This window comes from Oryza glaberrima, chromosome 9, assembly GCF_000147395.1.
Source record: "Oryza glaberrima chromosome 9, OglaRS2, whole genome shotgun sequence".
Classification (NCBI taxonomy): domain Eukaryota; kingdom Viridiplantae; phylum Streptophyta; class Magnoliopsida; order Poales; family Poaceae; genus Oryza; species Oryza glaberrima.
In genome coordinates, this window is record NC_068334.1 from 13,600,055 (window position 1) to 13,620,719 (window position 20,665).

At 40.8% G+C, this 20,665-nt stretch overlaps 1 protein-coding gene across 1 annotated transcript; it reads left to right on the forward strand.

Annotated features, from left to right (window-relative positions):
• Nucleotides 1–3,284: 3,284 nt before the first annotated feature.
• LOC127784887 (transcription initiation factor TFIID subunit 2) lies at nt 3,285–20,404 on the forward strand. The gene is made up of 25 exons (XM_052312302.1): nt 3,285–3,670; nt 5,871–6,630; nt 6,715–6,866; nt 6,953–7,019; nt 7,627–7,826; nt 7,912–8,065; nt 8,582–8,666; nt 8,762–8,853; nt 9,859–9,984; nt 10,064–10,117; nt 10,486–10,542; nt 11,501–11,598; nt 11,695–12,030; nt 12,108–12,195; nt 13,883–14,008; nt 14,074–14,130; nt 15,047–15,126; nt 15,221–15,263; nt 15,941–16,027; nt 16,324–16,413; nt 16,990–17,048; nt 17,135–17,225; nt 17,324–17,489; nt 17,566–17,749; nt 18,781–20,404. The coding sequence occupies exons 1-25, from the start codon at nt 3,534–3,536 to the stop codon at nt 19,901–19,903; spliced, it is 4,512 nt and encodes a 1,503-aa protein (XP_052168262.1). The 5' UTR covers nt 3,285–3,533; the 3' UTR covers nt 19,904–20,404.
• Nucleotides 20,405–20,665: the final 261 nt, after the last annotated feature.

Genomic DNA, 20,665 nt, shown 5'->3' on the forward strand with positions numbered 1-20,665 from the left:
AAATCAACTCCCCGGACGGTGTTGGAGGCGGTTTTGTCCTACGTGGCAATTGACTTGCTTAGTCATCACGCGGGACCCACATGTCAGCAGTCTCCACCTCATCTCATTTCTCCCTCACCATGATTCCCTTCAAGAAACGGGAAAGGAAAATATCAAGAAGCGGAGGCGAGGCGATAGAATCGAGCAGCAAGATCAACGGCAAGACAAGTAGCACATGGTGGTTGCCGAATTCAGAGAAGACGCCGGCGATCACGCAAAACAGGAAGGGGGAACGAACAAAACAAATCAGAGACCATGAAATCGTTGAAGAGCACGAGCAAACAGCAAACAAGCTAGCGGAGTTCTTCTAGCGTGCGCGCGACGCGGAGCGGTTGTCCGCCATGCGCAGGTGCAGGCAATGCCACCGTCGTCCCCGTGCCGGAGCCTCTCTGTCCTCATGCTGCAGCACAACCCAACGCTCGGCGACATCCCCAATGGCTTCCTTCTCGGACGGGCGGCGAGCTTCTCCCGCGCGCGGACGGCCGGCGAGCTATTTCCCCGCGCGCGGACGGCCGGCGAGCTCCTCCCCCGCGCGCCGTCGGCCGGCGAGATCCTCCCAGCCCAAGGACGGCTGGCGAGATCCTCCCCCCGCGGGGCTGGCCGACAGATCCTCCCCACGCGCGGCCGGCCGACGAGACCCTTCCCGCGCGAGGACGGCCGGCGAGATCCTCCACACGCGTGGATGGCCGGCAACTTGGAGGGGCTGCCTCGTCCTCCACGACCCCCTCTCAGGCGATGCCCCGGCGCCTCCCACTTCCTCTGCGTGCTCGAGCCGGGCCGCTCCCCCGCGTGCGGCGTGTCCAACCGACGAGCTCGTCCTTCGTGCGCCGTCGTCGCAGTCGCTGCCCTGCTGATAGAAGGTGAGAGGAGGAAGATATGTAAGAGAAAGAGGGGAAGAGATGAGGTGGAGACTGCTGACATGTGGGTCCCGCTTGATGACTCAGCAAGTCAACTACCACGTAAGCAAGTCAATTGCTATGTAGGACAAAACCGCCTCCAAAACCGCCCGGGGAGTTAATTTGCAACGGTTTTCGGAGTTGGGGGATGGGTTTTACCCGGTTTTGTGGTTGAGGGATGCTATTCATACACGGCCATGAGGTGAGGGATGGAAAGTGGACTTATTCCCCATCCAATCCGGACCGTAATTTTTGGGAATAAGTTTACTTTAGGTCCCTCAATTTGTCACTAGTTCAAAATTCGTTCCTACACTACAAAACCGAGTACAACACATTCCCCAACTTACAAACCCGTGCAAAAGTCCCTCAGCAGTACTGTCCCCGGTTTTGGCTGACGTGACGCCTATGTGGCACTCCATTGACTAGATCTTCGTCCCACGTGGCACTGACGTGGTGCTTACGTGGCAATTCAATCCGAAAAAATAATAAAATCAGTGGGACCAATGCCAGTTACACACAAAAAATAATAAAAAATAGTGGGACCCACATGTCATCCTAACTACTCTCTTCTCTCTATCTATATTTTTCTTCTTTTGCTTCTGTAGATGGCATCCAGCGGCCGACAAGAGAGGGCGACTGACGCGAGTTTGTCGGGCCGGTCGACAGGAGAGGAGCGGCAGCGCGCGTCAGCCGGCGGGAAGGAGGAAGAGGCGCTCCACCTCTGGTGCCACATCCACGCCCATCCGGAGCTCGCGTTCCGAGAGCACCACAACGGTGCCCTCGTCCGCCACGAGCTGGAGCAGCTCGGCCTCACCGCCCGCGCAGTCGCCGGCACCGGCGTCGTCACCGACGTCGGCTCTGGCCTTCCCCCTATCGTCGCGCTCCGTGCTAACATGGACGCCCTCCCCGTCTAGGTCCCACCTCTTCCCCTTTTTCTGATTTCGGTCTGAGTGATTGATGAATGGTCGTATTAGCTTGTAGGAATGCCAAAACTAGCATCTCTGTCCATCCGTGGTACTAAGAAGTTAAGGATGCGGAGTAGCTTTTGTCCGCTCATGCTTTGCTTTAGTTAGTAGTTCCACACTAAATCGCTTATTTTGAGGGATTGATTAGTACGATGACTTGGTTTTCTCTTCGTTCGATTGACTTCATTTGATTGTTTGTGATGATAAAGGAATTAGTGGAGTGGGAACACATGATCAAGGTGGCGGCGCCCGCGGTACCGCTCCTCCGGTGGTCCATCCCCCATCGACGAGGTCCCCATCACGCACTAGCTCATCAAGGTGGTGGCCGAGGTCGATGGAATCCACAGCAGCATCGGCATCGGCGACGGTGGTGTTGCTCCTCCACCTCGCGCAACCAAAGACGAGGGGGCGGCAGCTGGTGGCGGTGGTGGGCGAGGAGGAAGTCGAGGGAGGTGGCCAGGCAGCGCCAGTCGTGGCACACGGCGTCGTCGCTCATCCGCTACGCTCGCCTGCAGAAGAGGGGTTCCCATCCTCTGCCGTTGAGGGAAAAACGGCAGAGGCGCATAGTGAAACGTGAGGGGAGCTACAGTGCCGTGTCGTTGCTACAGTGAAAAACACTGTAGCCACAATAAAAAAAATATACTAATTATTTTTATTGTTACTGTAGCATTCAATCTCGTGCATCCAAAACTTGATCCAACGGGTATAAATGCCCCCAACGGCATGGTACTGTAGTTCCGCAGAAGAGGAGATGAGGAGAGGGAGAGGGAAGAAGAAGATGAGAGAGAGGGGGGAGAGGGAAGAGGGAAGAAGGGAGGTGTGAAGATGACATGTGGAGCCCACGTGGGTCCTACCGTTTTTTATTATTTTGTATGTGAAAGTGACACGTGGGCCCTACATGTTTTATTATTTTTCCGGTTCGAATTGCCAAGTAAGCGCCACGTCAATTCCACGTTAGATGAAGACCGAGTCAAATTAGCCACGTAGGCGTCACGTCAGCCAAAACCGCCATCTAAACCGCCGAGGGACTTTGTTTGCACTGGTTTTGATAGTTGAAGGGTCCGTTGTATCTGGTTTTTCGGTTGAAGGACGAAAATCGGATTCGGTGTAAAGTTAAGGGACCTCAGATGAACTTATTCCAATTTTCGGCCACACAGATTTTGGCCCAACATAACGGCCCATAAAATCTAACTTTTCGGTGGGCCACAAGCCCAAAGCCACGGAAAAGGGAGCGTCCCTGCCGCGGGATCCGGCGTGCACCCAGTCCATAGACCACCACGGCACGAGCGCCTCGAGGCGTCCGGTCCCCACCGCGTCCCCGTGAACCGGGTCCACGCGTAGCACCCCCCCTCTCTCTCCCCACCGCGGCGGAGAAAGATCTGAGCCGCGTCTTCGCTCGCTCGCCGGCGAGAGGTCGACCACTTCCTCTCCTCCTCCTCCCCGCCTATAAATACGACCCACCCCCCCCGCGGCTTCTCCCCTCGCTTTCCCCACACGGCCGCGCGATGACGTGGCGCGCCTCGACACCACCACCTCACCTCTGAAGCCCCCCACCTCACTTCCGACCGCCTTTGGTCCCCTTCTAGAAGCTTCCAAACCCTAGAGGAGGAGGAGGAGGAGGAGGGGTTTCGGTATGGCGAAGGCGAGGAAGCAGAAGGGCGAAGAGCAGAAGCCCGACGGCGGCGGGGCTGGCGGCGGGGGAGGGGGCGCCACCGTGCTCCACCAGAAGCTGTGCCTCTCCATCGACATGGAGAACCGGCTGATCTATGGGTGAGGCCGCGCCCCCGCTTTGCTCATGCTCGTTGCCCTAATGCGTGCCCACTTTAGCTGCCTTTGTTGGGTGGTTGATTTGGTTGGTTTGGGGGGATGGTTCGAGGCGTGCGGATTAGGGTTTGGGGGTTCGTGTTTTGGAGTCTGACTTGCTTCGGCTAAATTGTACGAGGAATCGAGAGTTGCTGGAATTGAGTAATTGTGGTTTTCGCTGGTCTCACTTGTTGTCTGATTTGTCTTCGGAGTTGCTGCTGGCGTAGCGAGTGAACTTGTGGTAATGGTGCAATGTGACTGCTCAACAGCGTATTTGATGCGGATTTGCTGTGCCTACTGCGGATTGCTCATTGTGTGTATATTACTTCAGTTCTCTAACTTTGTGGGGGCTACTTATGCAATATGTGCTTTAGTGAAACAAGTATTCTCCTGCTTTTGTAGCTGATACCAATAGCTATACTTATGCAGTATGTGCTTTAGTGAAACAAGTATTCTTCTGCTTGTGGCTGATACCAATAGCTAAGCTCAAAATTGAGATGTTTAAACTGTTGTGAAGGAGCTTATGTGACCATAGTCGATCATTACCTCTCTTGTAGCAGGGTTCATATGAGAGGAAACAAATTGCTTATCCACATCGAATCCAACAGAATTTACGCATTCCAAATGAACCCTTATACCTAAATGCAGTTGAATACTGCTGAGACGGCCAAGATATAATCTTAAATCGTATAAGACCAGCTTGCTGAACTAGTCCACTGCTGTCACAAAAATCATGTGCCAAGCTATTTAATCATTGTTAAAGTTTAACCCTGTTGGCCAGGGGCTGAGCCTCAATGAATGCATGAGATGATTTGCTATATTAAGTGGAAATTGCACGGTAGAAGCTTTTATAAGAGGAAATGGCAAGTGCCAAGTGGTACTGAAATATGCAGGGCTTCTGTTGCAGTACGTTTATATGTACATGTACTCTCAATTTCTTGGAAGTTGGGAGTTCCTTACTTGATAGCACATGGTTTTGGTAGACTCAACATGTGTTTGGTAATCAATAAGTTTTGAGAGAAGGTTTTAACTTCTGTTTGTAAAGTTGATTTTGAGAAATGAGAGAAAATTGTATCTATGCTACCAAATGTGGTATTGGAAAGAATGGGAGGCTGAATTTATGTTCTGTATCAGCAAAAATGCAGACAAATATTTGTAGCTCACTGAATATAACAGTAGTGACAAATGCTTGCACAATAATTGAGTGTATTGGTGTGCTTAGTTCTTCGAATGACATCAGTAATCAGATCTTGAAATAGTGGATATGGAAAAGACACACCAAATTTGCATTTATCGCTTGTTAGAATTTGTTGTATGGTTTTCTAGAGCATTGGTTCAATAGATACAAGAAATTTATGATTAAATACCATGCAGAAATTAGCAGAAACTGACAACCAGCCACTATGTAAATATGTTGTGTCTTATAATTCTAATCTAGATGCACCTTGGCTTACTGGTAACTGCATACAATTTTTCAAAGTGATATTGGAGAATCTAAATTGCATTTGGTGTATAAACGTGCTAAGGTCTCATATAGTATCATGACTTGTGACCGTAACATCTTCCGTTTCCGTAGAATAATCCATTGAAATGTCATAATTTCATAGTTGGAGCATGTATCAGTTATGTACTTGCATCCAAAACAGGTAAACTTGGAGTAAATGAGCTTTCACAGTATTCTGATGGATCAATCCCAGTCTTGTTGTCACATGATAAAGTTTTATCAAGAAGTGGTGAAATGTACCTGGACTATTAGTCTTTTATTATCCTTTCTGATTCAAAGTGAGCATATTAGATGCCAACTTATAGGATTTAATTTCTTTTTCACCTTGAACTCGGAAACAATCCTAGAACACAACCAGTTGCATATCCTAACCTGCCTACAAATAATCTTAGGCTGCATTCTAAATGGTTTCAGAGTTCTGGGTTGAAGAGTGTACTTCTTCCTATTGTATATTGCTGTGCTTGTAGTAAACTCTTTCTAAAAGTTGTTAAATGGGTTTCGTGCATTTTAACTGTAAGTTCTTAACTAAATGCAGCTGAAAGAATCCTAATAGTTGTGACTTCTGCTTTGTAATTCACCTGTTCTATCCAGTCTCCATAGTATAAAATTTATGTCTTTTAACACTGGGAGCTGATTGAGCTTACATTTTTGGTTCACTCAAAGGTACACTGAGATAAAAGTTCAATCTGAAAATGATACTTTTGCTCTGCACGCTGACAACATGACGATTAGGAACATATTAGTGGATGGTCAAGCTGCTGAGTTTGAGTATTCTCCTCAGTGGAAAAATGCTGGTGATCAACAGAGTTGGTCTTCAGTATCATGTTCGAAGACTGCTGCTGATGCTGCATGCTCAGTATATATCTCTTCTCTAAATAGTGAAGCTGCACCTAATCTCATCATCTCGTCAGAGAGATCAAGCAAGGCAATAACTGAGCCACAGTACGAAGAAAATGGTGAAAACCACGAAGAAAATGGTGAAAAGCATGAAGAAAATGGTGAAAAACAAAATGAAAATGGTGAAAAATGTGAAGAAAATGGTGGGAAACCTGCTCAAATATCTGATGATCAAGCTGTTAATGGCTGCAACGGTTCTGCTGATAAGAAGGACAAAGAAGAGGAAACTGAGAAGGACAATGAAAAAGAAAAGGAGGATAAGGAAGAGGAAACTGAGAAGGACAATGAAAAAGAAAAGGAGGACAAGGAAGAGGAAACTGAGAAGGACAATGAAAAAGAAAAGGAGCAGCTAATGGGAACAGATGAGAAGGAGAAGGAGAAGGAGAAGGAGGATGAGAATGAGGAGGAGAAGTTGGAGGAGGAGGAGAAGAAGGATAAGGAGGAGAAGTTGGAGGAGAAGGAGAAGGAGAATGAAGAGGAAAATGGAAATGAGAAGGACAAGGAAAATGATAATGAAATTGAAAAGGTAAAAATAAGTATGGTTAGTTCATGTTGAGTATCTCTTCCTGTTACATTTTTGGATGCGGTGCCTTACTGTGAATCTTTATAGGTGAAGAACACAAAACTGGTTCACATAGATTATATTTTGGAGAAGGCTGAAACTGGACTTTACTTCACTGGCAACATCTTACATAGTAACAATCAAATAAGGCGTGCACACTGCTGGTTTCCTTGCATTGATAGTGCAACACAGCGCTGTCCGTAAGTGAAAATTCTTGCCTCTCAATTTTGCTTTTATGTTTGCTGGTGCTGGTTAACAATTTTTCTTTGTTTCATGCCATGTCCAGATTTGACCTAGAGTTCACAGTTAGCACGAATCTAGTTGCTGTCAGTAACGGTGACTTGCTTTACCAGGTATGCACTTAATCAAGACTGGTAATGATGCAAACTAAACATATACTATTAAATTCCTCCTAATGGAAAACAAATGCCTTCAACGAGGAAGTATCATATGTCGGCCTTATTCTACCATTGTTATGGCCATGGGCCAAGCCCATGCGGCAAGGTTAGGCAGGATAGGTTAGGAATAATCAAACAAAGTAGGAGATTATCTAGTTAGGAAAGAGATGAGTTATCAGTTATATGTTAATAAATTAGAGATAGAGAGATTGGATTGGTTTCTATAATATTAGAGATTAGTTCCTTAGATGTCTAGTCTCCTCCCTATATATAAATGGACCCCATGTACTCTTACCAATGAAGCAATGAATCTCTGAATCCTAAGCCTCAGAGCCCTGCCTGTGCTATTAGAGGGCGAGTGGATCCACACTGGTCTTTCAGACCCTTACCCTAGCCAGTCCATGACAAGCATGATAATGCTCTTTGATGATATCTCTATGTACTGTTAGAATAGATATATTATACCATTTCACAATGATCAACTGCATGAATGTTTCATTTTTTGATGTTGGCTGACCTTTGTGCTTGCACATTCTGCTGTTGTTGTACTTGTATCATGCAGGTCTTAAGCAAGGAAGATCCTCCAAGAAAAACATATGTGTATAAATTGAGCACTCCAGTTAGTGCACAGTGGATATCTTTGGTTGTTGGTCCATTTGAAGTTCTTCCTGACAGGAATGACATAAGTGTATCACACATGTGCTTATCTCAGAGTTTATCAAAGCTTGAAAATACCATCTCATTTTTCCACAGTGTCTACAGGTGATAACCTAAATTGTCCAAAAAAAAAAAAAGAAAACTAATGTCTAGATTCAAGTACTAGTATCTGAAGGACCTTTTGTTGCAGCTGTTATGAAGATTATCTTGCTGCATCATTTCCTTTTGGACTATACAAACAGGTTTTTCTTCCACCTGAAATGATAGTATCACCAACAAGCTTAGGAGCTTCCACTTGCATCTTCAATTCAGATATCTTACACGACGAAAAGGTTATAGATCAGGTGCGTGTGTGTTCTTTCTGATTTTTGCCTCTAAAATTCTGCAATAAAGGATAACTTTGTCCCTTTACAATATTTTGACATTCATGGTTAGTTATTACTTTTACTGTTTTTAGAACATTCATGTCAACTATGGTAAATTTTCTTTTCCTGTTTCTTTTGGTTATGAACATGTGTTTCATCTCCTCTTGCTCACTGAGGGCCTGTAAAGTTTTATATGATGTGCAGTTACTGTAACCACTAGAAGTCCTACAAAAATTCTATTTTAACGAGCTTGTGCTCTGCATTTGACAGCATCTGGTGCTTATTAATTTACCTGCTATTTGATCCAAATAAAAACAAATTGAATATGCTTCTTGGAATCCTATGTGTGATGCTTCTGTTGTTTTGTCTTGTATTCTGTTGCATTATTGCTGTATGATATTTTATAAAATGATCATGGTTGCATTGACAGCTCCATAATTAGACTTCAGGTCCTTTTCTTAGTACTGTTCTAACTAACATGTAGAAATAGTTCAGATAATTGACACGAGAATCAAAGTAGCATATGCTCTTGCAAGGCAATGGTTTGGCATATACACAAGTGCAGAGGAGGCAACCGATGGTAAGTCAGCTCTGCGGCTCTGCTTATAATATATACCTATAGTATTCGCAACTAGATAAAATGCATCTGACGGTTTAATGTTTTTTTTTGTGCAGAGTGGTTATTGGATGGTTTGGCTGGTTTTCTCACTGAGCATTTTGTCAAGCGTTATCTTGGCAATAATGAGGCACGATATAGGCGTTTCAAGGTTGGTTTGTATTTTTTGCTAAAGTCAGATTCTTCTTGCCATCAAGTAGTTAGCTTAATTCATACATAAATTATGAATGAGAATATATACTCAATTCTAAGTTTGTACAGGTATATTAGATTAATCAAATCAAAAGGTAGACAAAATAAAACATGATCATTGATTGGAAAATAATTTATAGTTGGATTGGAATATAATATAATTTTCTTTTCCTGCAAATCCCTCAAAGTAAAAGTTGTAGTAGTGCTATAATGCTGACGTGTCTAGGTCCATAATGCTAAAATGTTGCCTGAAACGAATGCTATCACATGCTATTTTTGTTATTAGAATATTTTATATAGTTTGTCTTTGTTAGTTCTTGCATTTGTTTATTTATTTATTTATTTATCTGTAAATGTATGTTTATTATTATCATTGATCTGCTGTTACAAACAGTCTATGATAGATCTCATTAGGAGTTGAATTAAGTACATCAGAATAGATATGCCTACTAGTACACACTTCTATTAAGGTATACCTTTTCTGTTGTCTCTGGTACTTTCTACCTGACAAACGGAACAGGAAAAATGGGCATCTTTCATGTTTCTTAGAAGTGTGGTGTCATGTTTAAACAAAATGTTCCTAGTTAATTAGAACACTTAAAAAGAATCTTTCAGTTGTAATTGGTATAGCTATGTGTCATTTCTTTTATTTCTATATCATAATATGTGTAGGATGTTGCTGCTGATTTGACCATATTTACTTTGCTTTTGAAACCAGTGCACGAGAGTTATGTTGCACACAGTTTTGGTGTTGATTCACATATTAACTTTTCATTCACCTTCCAACCAAATTCACTGGCAAATTATGTGTTTGCTTCTTGTCTTGCATTCATTCACCTTAATCTGAACGGTTGGTGTCGGGCGGTAAAAGGGATTTACTGGCACAGTTATTTTTCTTGGAACATTATTTATATCTTAATTTTGTCTTTCCAGCTTGTTAATTATCAATCTGTACTTGTAATAGGCCAATTGCATTGTGTGTGAGTTTGATGTCAGTGGTGCAACTGCTTTGAGCTCTCCTTCAGCTTCAAGTGATTTATTTGGAACTCAAACAATCGGTTCATATGGGAAAATTCGTTCTTTGAAGGCAGTAAGTTTTTGGCCTTTTGAATTACAAGTTTACAGTTGACATAAATGTATTACTCCCTCACTTTTTTTCTTTTAAACAGGTATCTGTTCTTCAAATGTTGGAGAAACAGATGGGGCCAGACTCTTTTCGGAAGGTTAGCAATTGCATCTTCTTTATATGTACTTATTACAATTTGCTGTATTAAATGAATGTAACAGTTTGCTCAAGCAATTGATATTACTTCTGAATGTGTACCTCTAACCTCTTGCGAAGTAATATGTCTATGATACATATGAACAGCTGCAAGAACTACATGACCATTCTTGAACACCATTGGCTGAACTGTAGATGCTAATGCTTTTTATGCATTTTTTTCTTAAGTTTCTTAATGTGGTCTGGTATTCATTTTCTTCATTTTGAGTAAACTATCCCTATCTACATGTACTCTCTGTGTTACGTGTTTTCCTATTGGCCATCTTGTACTTAGCCATGCTGACAGGCTGTAACCATTCCTGATTTCAGATTCTGCAGATGATAGTTGCTCCAACTCGTGCCTCAAGAACACTAAGTACAAAAGAGGTACATCAGTACATGGCTTTCAACTATGCAGTTTTGCAGTGTGCCTTTACTAATTGCATCAATCTGGTTATTTTCTGGTCTTTCCTGCTTGTTCATCATCTTGAGTTAGCTACAAAGTCCCTAGCCCTTTCTTGTATCCATTTTCCTCCGTCATGAAGAAAAACTTTCACAATGAGTGAAGTAATTTGTTATATTCTGCAAATGTTTATGCTGATGCTTCATGGGAAGTTTGGTTTGAGGAATCAAACCATCCAAGGATGAGTTGGTACTTCTTGGAGGCATCCCACTATTCCATATATTTGCACTACTATCCAAATACCAGTCCATTGCAATGGACTTCAAAGAAGCATATCATATATTCATATGTTGTAAACTCGAAAAGCCCTATACACTATACAATTTTCCAATAGACGTCAATGCACTATTCATCTTATTAGAAGTCACATGTGCAAATGATTTTAGTTATCTGCAAATGATACTACAAACTCAAGAAATGGTGGAGGGTTGACAGACTCACCACCACCAACAACAAAAGCTTCCATTGTATAGTTTATATTATCGAAGAACATGAACTTTTAAAGGATGAGTTGGTGATGGACCAACGTATTCCATTCTTCATAAAAACAAGTGGTGACATTCTGAGTTAGGATGAGATGATCTGTTTGCTGTTCTAATTCCTCTAGTCAAACAGCGAAATAGTCAAATTACTTACCTTGTGCTCCATTTTTGGCAAAAGTTGCTATTATTACTGATATGTGAAAGTAATCACTATCAAGTGCTAATAACTATAGTTTCAATGTTTGGTCTCAATGTGATGGTAAAATGGTCAGGATGTGTAACATTATCTGTTTGGATGTTTTCTACACTGTTATATTATTAGTTTAGTCCTGTACAGTGCAACCACTGTGGTCATCTTTGTTAGCAACTGAGTTTCTTTCTATAAATTTCGTTTATTCAGTTCAGGCATCTTGCAAACAAGGTCGGTAATCTTGAACGGCCATTCCTGAAAGAATTCTTCCCAAGGTGGGTTGAATCTTCTGGATGCCCAGTTATGAGGTAAATGAACCTTCTTAGTGCTTGTTCGTGTTGAGTTTTCCCCTGTACGCTATCTCCATATACTTACTCATATGTGTATTCCTTCTGCTTGTAAAGATTGGGAATCTCCTATAGCAAGAGGAGAAACTTGGTTGAATTAGCTGTTTCACGTGGTTGCACCACAAAAGTTGATCCTGGTCCTGATATTCGCACGAATGGTGATTCTCGAGAAGGTGATACTGGATGGCCAGGAATGATGAGCGTACGTGTCCATGAAACTGATGGAGTGTACGATCATCCAATTGTACCCATGGCTGGTGAAGCTTTGCAGGTGGTGGAAATACAATGTCATTCCAAAGTAGCAGCAAAGCGCTTTCAGAAAACTAAAAAAGGCTCAAAGCCTGATGGTTCTGATGAAAACATAGATGCTTCAAATCAAGATAACCGTGCGAGGTCAGTTTCCAAGTAACTACTTTTTTTTGCCCTGCCATTTCTCACTGGTCACTTATTGCAATTTCTGGGTATTGCAGTATGGATGCACCTTTACTGTGGATCAGAGTGGACCCAGAAATGGAGTATCTCGCTGAGATACATTTTCACCAGCCTGTGCAGATGTGGGTACGTACCACCAGTCCACCACATGAGCTTAATAGAAAGGGGCATTTCTGTTTAAATTGAGTATTTATTATGTACAAATCATATATGGCTATCATGTCATTGGCCACACTAACTTTTCAAGTTCATTGAATAGTTGTGGAGAATACATTTTTGTTGCTTTAACCCATAATCACCAGAAATGCAAACCCCTCACCCACCCCATCCACACACACATTGACAGGGGCTGTCCTCTCCCCTCATCTCCCTATTTATCTTCTCTTTTCTTTGCCCTCTCCGTACTTGTTGGAGGAGGAGAAAGATTGACATGAAGGAAATTGCATGGGTGATGGCGACTGCAGGAGATTGTGTGGTGGTTGTGATCAATGGCTTTGTTGCCCTTTGTGGCTTCATGTGGTTGGTTGGTGCATTGTTTTGTACTGGTTGGCTGCTCTCTGTTGATGAACTGGTTGGCAATAATGTGCTGTTTTGTTACTTTCTGACCCTTCTCCTGTTTTCGTTTTCTTTTCCTTCTATTTTTTCTTTTTCAAATATGTTCGGATTACATTATAAGCCATAGCTTTATGATTGGATCAGTGATCGTCAATCCTGATTCAGTGTAATAGCCCCCCGCTTCGCACTGTAGTGTCCCAAAGAAGAGTACCCTCTTTGCTACATTTTGAGCCACCATGACACTACGGTTTGGGCACTATGAAAGTCCTCACAATTCACTCTCAATGCTCTGGGTATTTAGACAGTATTTGGAATGAGATGGGACTTTGCCGTTGGGGTTGTGACACTTGTCTACTTCTGCCATTTTCTGTTCTGTAAAAAACTGTTGACCTGAGCTTGATTTGATGACTGACTATGCATCAGAGGCATACGCTTCCACTGCAGCACTTGCCCAGCCTCTGTTTTACATATTTGTATGACATATATGACGACATTGGGATGTTTTTCCCTTTGGATGATTGATCAATGGTGCAAATTGCCCTCTCATGAAGCCAAATCATCCTAATTATGTCTAGCTTTCAGATGATTGATCACAGGTGCAAATTATACAAATTACTAGATGATACCCCTGTATTGCTGCTGGAACTTGTGTGGAGTCAAATAAGCAATTTGATCAAACGATAGGTGTATAGAATCATACAGATCAAATTGATGACGTGGCCTCACGCCCTCACGCGTCAGCTCCTTTACAGGAGTAACTGCAGTTAGTGGATGAAAATCATATGGAAGTATAGGATATGACGTCAAACTAGCTACAGAGTAATTCACCTGCAGCTTTCCTGCAACACCGCACGGGGTTTTCATCTAGTAATTTAGATGGCATTGCTTTATTTGTGCCCTGAAAAAAATGCATAACATGTCTGTACTACAGTTCCATTTATGTATTTTGCAAATTTTATAGGAAAACGAATTGGTTGACATTTGCACAACTAGAGAACCACTTCTGTGCCTACGTAGATAATTAATTTGTGTTCATTTGCTGGGACACACTATAGTGTAACCATGTAAGTATGTCAGAATGTTTGCTTATACTTTGTGAAACATATAAGATGCATTTTGGACAACTTTCTGCCAGTTGTCTAAGCTTCACGATAATTAGAAATTAAAAACTTATCCTAATATGTGTGTGCGCCTTTTGTTCTGTGTAATCCCAATTTACAACATTCAACTTATTTCAAGTTTTTGATCACTTCGGCAGATCAATCAATTGGAAAAGGACAAAGATGTCATTTCACAATCACAAGCAATATCTGTACTGGAGAAATCACCTCAACTCACTTTTGCTGTGACTAATGCCCTCAATAATTTCTTAAATGATACAAAGGTATTTCAGCATGTTTCTTGAGATCTTGTTGAATATCATTGAGTAACTTGTTAATAATGCTGCAGGCATTTTGGAGAGTTAGAGTTGAAGCAGCATATGCTTTAGCTGTAACTGCATCAGAGGTATGCGTAAGCTTGTTTGTCTTAAACTATTTTTCCGAGGCATTAATATTGTAATTCTGAATATTTGTATATGCATTCAAATTCAATTTAGAAAATTTAGATCAAAAGGTTCCATTTATTACATAGCTGACTGATATTCTCAATTATACATTTTTATTTGTGAGGAAGGTTGAAAGTTTGCGTTTATTCTAAATTTCACCTGAGGCAATCCATGATGTGAAGTTTTTTTACTTAAGTCATATGCCTTTCCCCTTTCACTAGAATCGTCTGTGCAATTGCCAGTAGAGGAACAAGGATGAAATTAAAAAAGATCAAGGATCCAAGCAAAGTTTGAATCTGAAGTAAGATGTAGAAAAACAGAAAGAAATTAAACAATAAAATAATACAACAGAGAATAGAACAAGTAGGTGATGTTTGGGCATTTGCATTCATTTTAACTTCCATACAGGCATACAGCCCTACTTATTTTGCAACATACCCCCCATATATATTTTTCATGGTGCCTGGTCACCAAGATCTTGGAGCCCGAGCACCATGGTGCCCCAATTAAATTTGCTATATATAGCACAGTAGGAGTCTCTCCTGCTGTTTTTGGTCTCTCTTCTTCTTCTTCCTTTTTTTTTTTTGCAAACATAGTATCTGGAACCTGGGAATGGGCGCTTACACAACGGAGTTAGTGATTCACACTTGACAATACTGAAGTAGCTTTATATAACCTTTAGGCATGCATGGAAGATTCAAACTGACTTAATGTGTATACAATCTTCTTTCTGTATCTTTCTTTGTTCTCACTAGAAGTTGATGTTTGAGCATATGAATCTGTGTTAGACTGCTCAATAGCACAGAGGAGATGTTTTAATGTTACCACTTTTTTGCACTGATGTGTTACTTATTTAAGTTGTTTTCTTTCATTTAGAGCACAGAACTAACTGGACTGCTTCATCTGGTTAAGTTCTATAAAAGCCGCCGATTTGATGCAGATATTGGATTACCCAGGTCAAGATCCATTCTGCAGTAGCTTATTTTCGCCCACAAATTATCCCTCTTTTATATGTTTGTGTAAACAGCTTCATTCTTGTTTTACTGATAGGCCGAATGACTTCCATGATATTCCGGAGTACTTTGTTCTTGAGGTAATGCTTTGAGGTAGGACTTATATTTGTGATTACCCATGACAAGAAAATCCATTTATGTCAGTATTGCTGACATTTCCGTAGTGCCAGGTTGCTTGTTGACAAGTTTACATAGGATACAAGTTATTTGGTTTCATCTGTAGGCCACTTTGGATGGGCTAGTGTCCTGCTTGATCTGGGGGACTCAAACTGCACTTAGTTTGCTTCCTTGCTAGTTGGGTTCATCGTTTAAATAAAATTAGGTTGGTATAAGTAATGAGAGAGTGTCTAGAGTTGCGACAAGCAAGGATTTTGAGATAGTCTTCTTTCCTCTAGTTTCCCAACTTTCTTACTCCAGTTCCTCTGTCCCATACTATGGAATTCAAAACTCTTGATATTAGTCCAGTAGGTATTGTTCTAAATGAAATAAAGTTAGTGTTTGTAGTCACTTAATCATAACCATATATGCAAGTGTACTGTCTCTTGCCTGACTTAAATAGACAGTTCAATCCTTACACCTGGACTTAGTCAACTAAACATTTTGAATCCGCAATCCAGCATTACATTATGCATAAACACATTGCTGAAGTGATTTAAAATTGATCTGTGTTGTTCAATAGTGTTTTGATGTTTCTTATGGCAGTGCTGCACTTATGATAATAATTTGTATTTTGCTTGACTTATGTTCCTTCTATTAGGCAATTCCTCATGCAGTAGCTCTTGTTAGATCAGCAGACAAGAGCAGCCCAAAAGAAGCCATTGAATTTATCCTTCAGCTTCTAAAGGTTGCTATTTATCTCTGGTTTGCATTTTATCTGCTTTTTAAATTGTAATTCCGTGTTATACGTTGTCAAAATAGGAAATTTTTATTTTTCATCATTTAGGATCTTGTACGTGAATCAATATTATAATTTTGTATTCATTACTTGTAAGTTGTAACCCTTTGTTATATTTATTCAGACATATTAGGAAGTATTTGGTTTTCACCATTTATGATATTCTTGAACACAAATCAATACTCATTGATATAATACTTGAATGTGTGCCGACTAATACATTTGCACATTTTATATTGTTTCAGTATAATGATAACAACGGAAATGTATACTCTGATGTCTACTGGCTATCTGCAATGGTGCAGGCGATAGGTGAATTAGAATTTGGCCAGCAGGTTTGTATGCATGTATATCTTCTGATAGAGTATGAAAAATGTTATGTGGACACCTGTTGTGATGAATTACCTCTTTCAATGACTGGAAGCTTGAGCTATCATCTATGCTACATGTGTATTACCTGCTTGACAAGAAAAAAATATTTATACTACTGTAGTAGGAGTACATGGCATGAATAGCTATGGAGTTATGGAAGTACCTGCTAAATGTAAACTATAATGGCAACATACTATTTAAGGATTTTACTAACTGCTGTGCATGTGCCTGAGATATGTGCTTTATCAATTCAATTTTGCAAAAAAATGTGTACATTAAAGGTTTCTATTCTATCCATGGCATCACCAAAATAATCAACTCATATAAAGTAGATAATTATGGCCTTATGGTCTTTAAAGCACTGCACCTGTTGTTTCAGACTACAGTTTTTATTCTGCAATTAATAAATTAGAATTATATTCTTATGGTTTATATGGACTATTCTTGTCCTTAAGGTTTTGCTGGGTATTCTTTTTTAGGTGTTGTCAAGTTGTTTTTAAAACAATGGTATCAAAAAATGATGTTCATTTTCTCTGCAGGGTGTAGGTCTATTGTCGTCTCTTCTCAAGCGCATTGATCGGCTCCTGCAATTTGATAAGTTAGTAGAAAATATCCCATTACTACTTTTGACTTAGCTGTCCTTCATTTCTGTCAGTCCTACTAACTGCTAGAAAAAACTTGCAGCTTTATGCCTGGATACAATGGGGTTTTGACTGTCAGCTGCATTCGCACCCTTGCACGTATTGCACAGAGGGTGTCATCTTCCATTTGCCTTGTAAGAACTCTTCCGTTGGCACCATGCTCCTGCATGTGTCTAATAGTTGGTCTGATCTGAATGTTTCATTCATATGGTGTAACTTTTTGTCGCTGTAGGATCGCGTCTGTGAACTAATTGTGCCCTATCGCAACATGGACAAACCATGGAAAGTTCGAATGGAAGCTGGCAGGGTTCTTATTGATCTCGAGTTTCACCATAAAGGACTTGATGCAGCTCTTTTATTATTCTTGAAATATGCTAATGAAGAAAGATCTTTGAGAGGTTTGATGAAGATTGCTATGGTACTTCTGGCATATCTTGAATACCTTGATTTCTTTTGACGTTGGAGTTATTGCAGGAGGGACAAAGTTGGCTGTTCATGTCTTGCGTCTATGCCAAGCCAATATTGAATCTCATGATAATAATCAAATACAATTGCCAACTCTAGTTGGCCTCCTTTGCCTGCTTGCTGGCAAAAAGGCCTACAACAATGTATATCTTCGACATAATGTGTTCTGCATATTGCAAATTGCTGCTGGAAGGTTAGAGAAGTTGCTTTATATGTATTTTCCAATTTTCACATGTTCATTTATAACTGCAAACCCTAGCATATAAATTTGCCTTCCTGAAAAGGATCAAGTAAACTGTTTCTATGTATCAAGCATATAAATTAAATTTCTATTGATTATTCTATGTACTTCTACTAGTGCTTAAAGCATATATGATGCATAAAATTTAAAAGATGTGTAACTATCTACAATCAAATAACAAAACGACTTTTTCTTTACTACTACAGCAATTTTTGTCATATTTTTTTCATCAATACAACATTACAACCCAGGCATTTCATTCTATTGTTTCCAGTTTCTAGATGTCATTCGCAGCATTTCTGTGTTCATATCATATTTAACTTAGTGTGTTCATGTTTGTTCTGTGTAGCTTTATTATGTATGTCAATGGTCACCATAAAACATAGATACAGTAATTTATATGGCAGCTCATTGTCAATGGCTGCGACGGTAATTAGGTAGGGTAGGATTTTGATGATCTCCGAGATGTATGAGTACCACAATGGGCCCTCTAGATTGTCATGGAATGTAGGCGGGATTTGAACTTCTACTGAAACCTCTCCCTTAAGTAGACCTGTGTTTTGTTGCCTTTATATATCAAACCTCGAGTCCTCAACTACCTAATGTATAAGGAATTGCCAACATTAGCAGATCTGCGTTGTTTGTCAGTGTCCCTTTATGTGACTCCTTTCTGCGGTTGGTCAAATTGTAGGAAAAAAAAATCAGTAGTGTTGCTTGTTGTTTTTTTAGACAAAAAAGAAGATGAGATCAGTAGTGCTTCATCTTCAACTTGCAGTTCACTGCCCCGACTGGATATTGCTGTCCCCAAACAATCCTATGTTGTCGAATAACGAATGGTCCAATTAATTTCAGTTTATCACAAACACAAAACATTAAGTCATCAAACACGCCTTGCAACACTGAAATTGGTTTTTACTTATTGTAACTTTTTGTTACACTATGTTATCATTTGTACTTCTATACTAACATGCCATGAGTCTCAGGTCTCCAACACTGCATGGAGTTCCGAAGGTTGTCACTCCACCTCAAGTTGTCCTGGAGATATCTAGTGATCAGCACACTAAAGCTGATTCCTCAGTTCCTCAACAATCAAGGCCTCAAGAACCTTCCACTAGCACTCCTAGTGTCCGTGAAGTCTTACCTACCTCTGGACCCTTAAAAGATGCGGATAATATATCTAACTGCAGTGAGAGAAGGAATGTTATTTTTATACCCACAAAAGATGCGGATAATATATCTAACTGCAGTGAGAGAAGGAATGTTATTTCTATACCCACAAAAGATGCGGATAATATATCTAACTGCAGTGAGAGAAGGAATGTTGTCAAAATAAGGGTTAAACGTGCTTCATCATCCAGTAAAGCAGATGATGCTGATCACAGAGATCATTCACATGGTAGAAATGAAAATGAAGCAGGTCCATGTAGCTCTATGTCAGTGGATGCACCTATGACTGAAGCACCAGAACCAGTAAATGTAAGTAATCATAACATCGAGGAGCAAAACTCATGCCATGATAGGGAACAAAACTCTTGCCACGATAGGGAATCAAGGATGTCAGCAAGCATTGGCAATGTCAAACTAATGGACAAGCATGAAGTATCCAAGGAGCTACAGTGCACAGCCGATTCCAGGCTAGATGCTCTCCCCAAGGATCACTTCTCTCCCGTTGTTAATGGACAGGAAGTCCTAGACAGGCCACGGAGTCAGCTAGAAGTAGTCTCCACAAGCTATGATGGAAATCAAGCCCCAGACTCCATGAATGGATTGGAAACGAAGGAAAAGAAGAAGGACAAGAAAGACAAAAAGCGGCATCGAGATAAGAAAGATGATCCTGAGTATCTGGAGAAAAAACGGCTTAAGAAAGAGAAGAAAAGGATGGAGAAAGAAAAAGGCAAAAAGCAGAAGGAAGGTGAAGGGGTTTCTTCTTCCGAACAGAAGAACACAGCGAAACCTTCAGACTCGCAAGGAACCTCATCGGCAAGGCCACCAGCTCCAATGCGAACTCCTGAACCCAAGATATCAAATGTGGGTACGCCAGTAGATACTACACGGACATTGACAACTACTAAGATTAGGATCAAAGTCAAGCCTCTGCAAAGATAATTTGAAGAGAGTTGGCAGAGAATCATATTGTGCCTGGGTCACCTTTTGTAAGAAATACTGTACAGTAGAGAAAATTCGCGATCTGTAGGTTGTACGATGAGTAGCCAATTTTTAATTGAATGGCTGATGTATCCTGTAGAGAGATCATACTGGCCCAGTAAATTTCTGGGGTAATTGGTGCCAATTTCGAGCATTATTGCTTGTGGTGAAATCATGAGGCCTCATGCTAGCTTGATTTATTTTGTTGTGCTCCTTTTGCTTGTAAGTTTGTTATTAGCTTAGCTATTGTCGGGAAAGGAATGGAGACGAGACATGAATCTTGCCGTTCTGTGGAAATTCTGCCACATCCCAACAGAAAATATATGTGTTGAACCCTTTAGATTAGTTACTATTCCTTAATTTCAATTTTTTGTACTTGAGTTGTATATATAATATTTTGATTGTTTCTGAATGGACGGTGTTATCCTGAAATTTAAATGTCTTATTGCTGAGTATTGTCAATGTGAAAGTTATGTGCCTTTGCTGTTTCAGGATGCAACACAGGTGCTCTAGTTCTATTAAAAAAAAAAGGCAATCGGTCTTATTTTTTCGCTTATGTTATGCTTATCAGTTAAAATTTAAATTTTCAATCTTAAATTTAAAGTTGTTGTTAGGGTTTTTTCATCGAAGTTTATTTTTCAGCCTTTGCTTTTAGATCGCTAGAACATATATATAAATATTTTATTCACAAATTAATTTTTATTTATAAATATGTCGTTTGGC

What these genes read in the sequence shown, in the direction of transcription:
- LOC127784887 (XM_052312302.1), top strand. Translation starts at nt 3,534, where the DNA reads ATGGCGAAGGCGAGGAAGCAGAAGGGCGAAGAGCAGAAGCCCGACGGC. An exon ending in ACGGTGACTTGCTTTACCAG is followed by an intron (nt 7,020 to 7,626) that starts GTATGCACTTAA and finishes TGTATCATGCAG; the next exon opens with GTCTTAAGCAAGGAAGATCC. An exon ending in TTGCAAATTGCTGCTGGAAG is followed by an intron (nt 17,750 to 18,780) that starts GTTAGAGAAGTT and finishes CATGAGTCTCAG; the next exon opens with GTCTCCAACACTGCATGGAG.